Source organism: Neltuma alba, unplaced genomic scaffold (genome assembly GCF_004799145.2).
Source record: "Neltuma alba isolate B1F8T4 unplaced genomic scaffold, ASM479914v2 tig00007615_pilon, whole genome shotgun sequence".
Lineage (NCBI taxonomy): Eukaryota > Viridiplantae > Streptophyta > Magnoliopsida > Fabales > Fabaceae > Neltuma > Neltuma alba.
The window spans coordinates 13,961-23,918 of NW_021634828.1; the positions used below are offsets into that span (position 1 = coordinate 13,961).

Here is a 9,958-nt window from a genome sequence, read left to right on the forward strand (position 1 = left end):
CTAGGATTTTAGGTGTCCCAATCTGGGGTAAGCATAAAGGTGAAGACCCCCATCCATATGCAGAGTAAGAGCAGTTCTGTAATGTGCTGTTTTGCTTTGGTCTGCAAGCTTGAACTTGTGGCTGCTTAAAAGAATTGCAGAGAAGATCTTCATCTGTCTGTAAGAAAAGTCTTTTCCTAGGCACTGTCTTGGACCCGCCTGTGGTTTAAAAACAGAGTTCATATAGATCAACTTTCAAAGATTTTATCTTCTGGGGCAACAAAAAAGGCTTAGCAACTTCGTTGTTTTGATTCAAGAGTAGACTGTAAGACAATTAGAGAATGCATAGTTATGACTGGATTTAAAGCTAGAACCTTTTAGTATTTTCGAAAATCTTTCATATATATATATATATATATATATATCTCTGTAATTCTCTAGCAAGTTGCATTGTTCACAAGCTATGAGTAGTGCAACTTGCCCTTCAGGCTCGGTGCTATGGACTGGATATTAGGGAAATTGACTGATCATATTTGCCTAAAATATGCGTATTGACTTCTCTAAAACACTCATCCTTTTAATTATTTACATGGGAGGCTACCTCTGCTCATCGGGCTAGTTTGAGAAAAATGTAGGTGACAAAGAAAATTTGGGTCTTCAACAAATTTCTCAACTAATTCCTATATTTAGGAAAGAAGGGAGTAACAAGACTGGTACTTAAACCTTAGTAGAGTGTTACCTGAAAAGCTGTGAATTTGAAAGGACTTTCTTGCTGGAACTTTCCATTTGTGTCCAGCCATCTCTCTGGCTTGAATTCCTCAGCATCATCACCCCACAGGTATTTCATTCTGCCCATGGCATAAGGTAGGTATGAAACAAGATCTCCTTTCTTCACACTAAATCCATCTGGCAAGGTATCATCTGAGAAACAAACCTTAGCATCCTATCACGGAAACACCATATGACAGTGTCAGAAAAACAAAACATTCAATTCTCATCATTAGGGCAAAAAAAAAAAAAAAAGTCCATGTGCATATGTTGGATCACCCATGGAACTGCTGGGTAGAGTCTGAGTGTCTCAGTCAAAGCTGCAGTAAGATACTGCATGTTTTCAAGTGCTTCTTCGGTTATATTATCTGCAAGTTCCTCAACAGTTGAAAATTCTTTTAACTTCGTAACATCTTTGACTTCTTCCACAATGTTATCCTGCACATGAGGATATTTGCAGAGAGAGTAAAGGAAATAGGTCATTGTTGTTGCTGTCGTGTCCTTTCCCGCGATGATAAAACTAAGGATGATGTCTTTAAGGTACTTTGGATCTGTCTCTTCTAAGTCTAGGAACCTTGACAGTATGTCTTTCCTTGCAGACCCATCTGGTGACTTCTGGACTTGCTCCGTCTTGCTTCTGATTATTTTGTACACAAATTCATCTACCACTTTGATATTTTTCCTCAATGAGCCTTCTAATCCTATGTGCAGGAACCGCTTGATTTTCCAGAAAATATCAACATAACGAAGTAAAGTTATTTCACTTGCATCGTTGAAAGCGTTAGAGAACTTGGCGCCATCTTCATATGTTCCCCTCAGGGTGTCTAGTTCTACACCAAGAACAACCTTGAACACTGAGTCTAGGGTTGATTTGAAAAACAGATCCTGACAATAACCACCATGAATAGATTTTCTTGTTATTCATTTTTTCATCAGAAATAATGTCATGCTCATATGCAGCTAAAACTAATAAGGATGGTAATTCTTTGTCGCATACACTTGGGTGATTGGTTATTCATGATATTAAGGAGATTTGAACCTACACAATATGAATGAGTAAAAAAACATCTTATCTAAAGATATGTTTATTGCTATATCTGTTTAGCAAATCTTACTTGTATTTCTAACATCTGATTAGGAGTTGAAGCTTCAGATACCATTGCTGCAAGCTTAACTGCAGTAGATTTGAACACTGAACTGCCGAAATCTCTCAAAATCCTGCTGGAGAATTGGTAGCTTGCTATCTTTCTCTGTTTTCTCCACTTCTCTCCATCCACTGTGAATATCCCATCACCCAGAAGGTCCTTCAAGATTGTATGCTGGTACTCACCCTGCACCAGAGTGAAGAAATTCTAAGAGTAAACGTGATAAACTGAACTTCTTAAGAAGTAGAAAGATAAAAGAAGTCATTAGAATAAAACAATTAGGAACCGAAACTAACGTTGTACCTTTCCATAGTTCGCAAAGTTTGTCTTGAGGATATATTCAACATTAATGGGGTCTGTGGTGTAAACTTCATTCCTTCCTAAGGTAAGTAGCCTGTAAGTTTGGTTCTTTCCTGCCAGGTCTGACATGTAATCATGTAGCCTATGAAAATTGAACATTTGGTGTAAAGCAGTGCCAGAAACAACATGATATTTTCTTTTCTTCTGAGACAGAATTCTGCTTTTGCCATCTTTTCTAAGCACAAACACCGCCCAAACTATGGCTACAAGGGCTGCCGTTAAATATATGGAATCCATGTTCAAATTGCCTGCCAACATTATAGCTTAAGAGAAGGCTATAGAGAAAATGAAATATAAGAGACCCTAAGAGTGGAAGAAAACAGAGTTTATCATAACAGAATATAAAACTTGACGATGGTCATTATCTTGTTCATCACGCAAGGACTGGTTCTCCAAGGCAACAGTTGCCAACTTCTCACATAACACGACAAGAAGACAATGCACATTCTTGGGTAGGAAAAGGTGGGGCCTGAAAGAAGCAACGTGATTAGGCATCAAAAGTATATACTTCATTAATGAAGATTTTCTTTGGTTTCACTATAGGGCTGCGCCTGCGGAGAGTAACCTTTTATTTGTACTTAAAAATCGAGAATACGGTAATAAGACCGAAGTTACATCCAAAAACAAGGACGAAAGGATTGGCAAATTGGATCTGGTTGGCCTATCCCAGATGGGTCATATGAACTCGACTTTTCTTTAATAGATGTGCTTCATTTAGAACTAGTAATATGGATTGAATCCATGGGTCCAACCTGTCAACCCGTCAAAAATGACGGGTTAGGGTTGGTAAAAAACCACCCAACTCGTAAACGAGCTTTTCCCACACTGCTAGGCCCACCAATCAGCGAGCTAACTTGCATCTTTTTTTTAAAAAAAAATTTAATTGTTATAAGTATATTATTATATATTATATCCTATTTAAAAAAATTAAAAAATACCTATATAATTTATTTGATGCTTTCAATTAAATATTTCAAGAAAAAACAAAAAAATTTATTATTATTTTTGGATATTGTATAAGAAAAAAATTAAAAAGTAAAAAAAAATTCAAAAAAAAATAAATAAGTGTTGGTGGGCCAACCCACCAACCAGCCTTGACGAGTTAGGGTTGACTTTCACTTTTAAACGAGTCTTTTTCAACCCGATCCATGTGGATTCAACGTTACCAATCCTACTTAAAGCTATTCATTCTATTCACTACCTAATACTTTAATAATCCATGTAAATAATATATCACTTTAGTCCTTAATATAAGTCACTTGTAACACATTCTTACATACAAATGAATGCATTAAATTAACATATTTTCTCAAATTTACCCTTATTAAGGTTTTCTCTGTCTCTCTACATTCACAAATCATTTTCATATCTCTCCCTTATTTATTTCTTTTTAATGAGAATTAAATAAGGGTAAAATTAAAAAACAAGTATTAAATATACTTCAAGTGGTTTATATTTAGACAAATTTTTCCCCTACAAGTGACTTGTATTTGGGACCAGAGTGGTACATAAATATGCAGAGGAGGCTAAAAAGATTAGCTATGCAAGGTGCCCCTGTTTATTTAGGATAAAAAGGATAGAAAAAGAGCCTCCACTATGTTAATGGTTTTCTTTTTTTGCTAAAGTATAGGTATCTTCCTATTCGAGGCAATCCTATTCGAGGCACTGTCTTGCACTAAATGTGAACACCTCTTCCAGCGGGGATTCAAACTTTAGTTCACCACATTGTGAGAGACTAGTCATTTCCGTTAGACCCAACTCCCGTTGGTATGTTAATGGTTTTCAATTGAAAGATACTTAAACCTGAAACCATCATAGGTTGGCCCATTCTTCCCTTATCAATGGGAACAGACCATATGAACTCGTCTTTCCTTCAACAGATGTGGGCAAGGAGTGTGGGGAACGGCCAAATTCTAACTCAAGCCACTACGCGTATTGCAATAATTGGTAACAAATTATAACTCTTAGCTTCTAATTTGATTTCTGTTGGGCACATTTCTGCTTGCTGCTACATAAATGTCGTGTATGCACAATGGCCATGTATCGAAGGCTGCATCACATAAATTTGCTAAAAAGAAGCAGCAATTATAGGGAATATCAAATATTTGATAAGAAATTTCAAAGATCAGAACTAAGCAAAAATACTTGAATGTGCATGATTCATAGACATTTAAAGGGATATAATGGAACTTAACTATCAGCAAGGCTATGCACTAAAACATCCCTTGGACACATCGGCAAAATTCTTATTCACAACTTCAGTGCGCTTCTATGTTTCAAAGTGGAAGCTAAGTAGGTTTGTTCTGGTTTAACACCCATTTTGTCAGGACCCCCTAATAAATAAAAAATCAAATAAATGAAGAAATAATAAAAAAGAAATGCTTGTTTTTGGGGGGAAAAAAAGAAATCCTTCTAAAATCTTCTGTGGTGGCCAAGTTTGAAAAGTCCATCGTACGACAAGTAAAAAGAAGGATCAAACAAAATTATTCTCCCTACAATAAATGATAATAGAAGAAAAGATATAATTTGTTGCTGATTGGCCTCCAGATTAAGAGACGTGTTCTAGAATCATTAAAGAAACAAATAAGAAAAATAAAAAAAGAAAAAGAAAAATAAAACCCTCATTTAAGATGATCTATCAGCTTCCCAATTGGAAATATATATATATCTTTTGGAGTTATTATTGTAAATAAAAATAAAAATAAAAAATCACAAATTGATTATGATTGGTTCCTAAATAGAAAAGTTACAAAACCCTACGTAAAGCCTATAAATAAAAGAGTAAGGGTTAAAGAAAAAATTCTGGAGGCAAACCATAGAGATGGAGGCATACACATAGCTCATCACATAAGAGACTAACCATATATGGGATCATGGTTTTACTTCTTGCCCATGAAATGCCCACGGACTACCAAGGCAATCTTGTGAGATGACTTCGATATTTATCTTGCTTTGTCTTTCTCAAATAAAAAATATGCTCATTGCATTGGCTTCGTTCATTTATCATTTCAATATGAGTATGGCGGACTTGCATGGCATGTAATATTGTTTATATCTTTCTGTACTCTCTCATCTTTATTTCCCTTTGCTTCTTAACATTGTTATATGTGCACTCCATGGAGGTGACATTTCCAATCATGTAGGAATTTTCTTGTTTCCACCATTAGTTTCAAATACATGTGAGACTCACCATATGTTTTGTTTCTACATGCCCTTGTTGCTTGCCATCTCAAATTGTCCATTGTGAATTTAATTATCAATTCCTTGCTTTATTTATGTGGCATCTCGGATTTTCCACCGTGAATCTCAACAATTTTTTTTTTTAATCAAAATGAATGAATAAAAATGATTTTTTATGACTTGTGGGGAAACTCCGTAGACTTAAATGATTGCTTTTCCGTGTGAGATTATGGGAGTCTTCCTAAAAAGAATCCAAAGTTTTTTTAGAAAAAATATATTTTCAAAGCAAAATGTTTGTAGAGTAGTGTGGGGGGTTTTTAGAACCTCCTAAGCTTGAACAATTATTTTTTCATATAAGGTTATGAGAATTTTCACATGAAGTGTAATAAAAAATATCTTTCAAAAAGATATTTAAAAACCAAAAACACAACCACAAAAAAACATCTTTCTTAAATAAATTATAGTTTGGAGGTGTAAAAGTACTTATGAACCTCCAAAATTATAGCAAAAATGACACTATTATTAAATTTATCCAACGGCTGTCACTTTTTGCAATAGGGCCGCGCTAATAAAAAATTTTCTTCCAAAAAGATATTTTAAAAAAAAACGCAACCACAGAAAATATTTTTCTTAACTAAATTCTAGTTTGAAGATGCAAAAATACCTGTGAACTTACAAAATCATAGCAAAAATGACACTACTATTAAATTTACCCAACGGTTGTTACTTTTTATGATAAGGCCGCAGAAATATTTTCAAAGTTCCAAAATATCTCCTCTCATTCAAAATATAAGCATCAAATTTCGGCAAGAAAAAACTCTATCAAATTTTATCATACTACTATAACGCTAATAATTTTATGCTTACTGTATACCCTTGGTCCTCTAAATACATAAGTTTTAAATTTATTCCCTAAGTTTCTAATCTAAATTTTGGGACACTTTGAATAAAATTTATGGATATTTTTACACTTTTAACCTGTAAAAAAAAATTATCATCATGCCAGCATAGAGGGGGAAGGGAAAAAAAAAAACCTAGCTTTTAAGTATATATATGCTCTAGTCAGACCCTGGGACCTGCTCACTTTCATTGTTGTACATAATTAGAGCTTCGTCCATGACCTTAGCCTGAGCCAGCATTTGTGCCCTCTTTCTTCCAGATGGGTGAGTAGAGAGGTAATCTCTAGGTGCTGAATCCCCAGTAACCTTTCCTAACTTCTCATAGACTGTGGGTGCCACCCGGGGATCGTGTCCAGCTGAAGCAGCCAGCATCAGCCCAATATAATCTGCTTCCGTTTCCAGCCTGAAGAAAGTTGTGAATTATTATTAGCTATGCATGTCCCAGATCTAGAAACAATAATGAAGCAGCAAAAACCAAAGCTCAGTCATTGAGAATAATGAATAAATTTTACTTCCTATGTAAAGGCAAGCTCGAGATAAGATCTAACAATTTGTCCACAACACTAGCCATAATGAACTTAGAGAGTATCCAATACAGAATCATTTCCCAGAGGAGTCTTGTTAAACCTTCAGCAGCGTGGCGACCCGCAGCATGGCCAACCTAATCAATTTACAGAAATAAAGTGCGATCAACAGGTCCGCCACACCTTAAAAATTTGCAAATTTAGAGCAATATAGTACTACTACTTTCGCTCCTTAATATAATAGCTGGTTGAGTAATTTGAGTATATTAAGAAAATTAGTTGAACTAGTTATTTGTAATATACATGTGTTGTCTTTTCTAAAATATCCTTACTAATCACATGTATTAGCTAGAACTACTATTTGATGAAACTTTTAATATATGCAATTACTTTGTCATGGGAAAAAAATAGATAAATATAAAAAACAAAATGGATTGGGATCTTATATTTAGGATCAAATTGAATATCAAACTAAGTTTTATATCAAGTACATAAACATACCTCATGTCCCAGGACAACGGCTAGTTCTGCATCATTTCTATAATGCTCAAGCAAGCCAGTATACACAACAATCTTCCCCCCGGGTAAGCAAAAGGCATTGCATATTGGTTCATCCACCACTAACACCTCCCAGTTCAATCCATCCAAATGTGATTTAGCTGCAGCCTGTGAAGCTCGTTGTTTCTCACCCTTCTTTCTGCTCTTCTCATCAATCCACTTTTCATCAGCAATCTCATCCCTCCATACCTGCTCCTTCCTCACCCCTCTCTGCAATGCATCAATTATGTTCTTCGCGACGGTTCTTGCCCGTATGCTTTCTGGGTGTGTATCAGGCAAAAGTTTCCATTTAAATGTTGTTGCTTTCATTCTCTCTAATATCGTCTGCCCAAGCATCCTCTCCAGAGATTTGGGCATAAGAATGTAGTGAGTTCGCTTGGTATAGGGAACAGTTTCCAGTACAGAGATAGAAGGTCTTTCCGATGCATCAACAAAAGGAAAAATAGTGATAAAAAGCCCTGAACCAACCATCACTGCAATTAACACATTTCTTGGATCCTGAAACCACTGACAAGGCCCTCGACGTTTGAAATGTTGCACATTGTATCGATCTACGTAGTAGAATCTCCTAGTCCCGGGGATAAACGGATTGGGTGGGTTCCTATGGTTCACTCCACGTCGGAATCCTAGTCTATGAGATATAAGAGAATAGGACGAAAAGCCATAACTGTTAGCTCCTTTACATGCAGAAGTGAAGTACTCAAATTGGCAAAATCTCTGCGAAATTTGGGCTTCGGGTATAATCCTTGAACAGAAACTAGGAAGAACATCAAGGGCAAGCTTCCCTCCTCTGTAGGATCTCATGATGGCGCAGCAAATTAAACAAATTAAAAAAAAAAAGAAGAGTAGATCAGATTTAAAAAGAAACAAAAGGAAAATTGTCTTTCTCAATCAAAGCGTCATCCCAAAATGGAGATCGTGAAAAATAACCAGATGGATCAGGGAGAGGAAAGAAGAGTCGATATCAAAAATGAACGAGGGAATGCAGAAAAAATGACCATGCTCGTAAAAAAGATGAGCATGTTCAATTGAAATAGTTTTTATGTTTTAAATAATTTTTTATTTTAATAAATCTATAATTTAAAATAAAAAAAAATCTTATAATTGATAATCCTTTAAGAAAATTGTAGATTAAAAATTTTAAATTTGAACCATTCAAACCATGTTTTGAATGATCTAGATTTCATTATAACGATAAGCCAGATGAGGACAGAAAATGAATGAGAATAGGAGTGAATGAGAAGAAAAGAGAACGGCAAAACATGCGGTTTATTCTAAAAATAGCTTGTACAAGTTATATATAAACTTTCATGGCTAGAAAAATCCTCAACTCTCTTATTTTCCTCACTAGGAATAAACAAGACCGTCTCTTAAAGACTCTTATTGTGTCAAAAGATGATTTTGTTTTTTGAACTCTTCAATGAAGTTACATTCTTAATTTTTCTTGATTTCACAACCTCATGCTATGGAATTTTTACTCCAGAAATATCATCTCAACGTGTCTATACTTAATCCTTTTGGTCCCCTGCTTCCTAATATAGCAAGAGTGCTTACAATAAAGAAAAAAGTTAAAAAGCAAGCATATATATCCTAAAAAAATATGAAGTTGTAGGGCTAGAGCACACCTCACTGTAACAGAACCCTATATCAAACAACGAAAATCAAAATTCAGAATGAAGAAGTTCTAAGAGTAAAAGTGATAAACTGAACTTCCTAAGAAGTAGAAACATAAAAGAAGATTAGAAAGCTCATTAGAATAAAACAAGTAGGAACGAAACTGATGCTGAATCTTTCCATAGTATGCAAAGTTTGTCTTGAGGATATATTCAACGTTAATGGTGTCTGTGGCGTAAACTTCCTTCTCGCCGAAAATGAGAAGCCACGTGGTTAGGCATCAAAAGTATATAGCACTTCATTAATGAAGATTTTCTATGGTTTCGCTATATAGGGCTGCGGCTGTCGAAAGTAACCTTCTATATTTAAACACAGGTTAGCTTTTATTTTATCTTCAAGTGCAAGCTTGGTCTTATTACAGCAAGGGTCTAATAGTCTTGGAGGATGTTTGGATATAATCTAAATTATAATTTCAAAAGTGATTTTATGATATACAACATATACATACAATAAGAATTATCTCGATTTATCTGAAAATATTTTTAAAAAGTACTTATGAAGATTACCAAATACCTCCTTATCAAAATTCTTAACACTGTTCATAACTGTGTAGTGCGTTAATAATCCATGTAAACAATATAACTTAGGTATACAAAGAAGGTTAGATCAACCGAGAAATGGTTACCGATTCAAGGATGCAAGGCACCCGTGCCTTCGTTTAAAATGTAGAAAGGTTGCCCCCCAGCCGATGTATGTCAACGACCTTCAATTGAAAGATGCCTAGGCCTAAAACCATCACATTGGCCCACTCTTTGGCACCGAATAGACCGCAGGAAGTCGTCTTTTCTTTAATAGATGTGTTTCCTGAGCAAGGGGCGTGCGGAATGGGCTAATTCTAACTTAAGCCACTTCGCGTATGGTTATAATTGGT

The 9,958-nt window shown here is 35.2% G+C and overlaps 2 protein-coding genes across 2 annotated transcripts; both read right to left on the reverse strand.

Moving 5' to 3' along the window:
* Window positions 1–2,489, reverse strand: LOC114752954 (cytochrome P450 704C1-like). The gene is made up of 5 exons (XM_028941626.1): window positions 2,196–2,489; window positions 1,863–2,078; window positions 1,027–1,632; window positions 719–922; window positions 1–198 (listed from the first exon to the last, which is right to left on the reverse strand). The coding sequence occupies exons 1-5, from the start codon at window positions 2,487–2,489 to the stop codon at window positions 1–3; spliced, it is 1,518 nt and encodes a 505-aa protein (XP_028797459.1).
* A 4,001-nt stretch (window positions 2,490–6,490) lies between these two features.
* Window positions 6,491–8,217, reverse strand: LOC114752958 (mitochondrial metalloendopeptidase OMA1-like). The gene is made up of 3 exons (XM_028941633.1): window positions 7,357–8,217; window positions 6,844–6,992; window positions 6,491–6,734 (listed from the first exon to the last, which is right to left on the reverse strand). Exons 1-3 carry the CDS (start codon window positions 8,215–8,217, stop codon window positions 6,491–6,493), a joined length of 1,254 nt encoding a protein of 417 aa, XP_028797466.1.
* Between the last annotated feature and the right edge of the window lie 1,741 nt (window positions 8,218–9,958).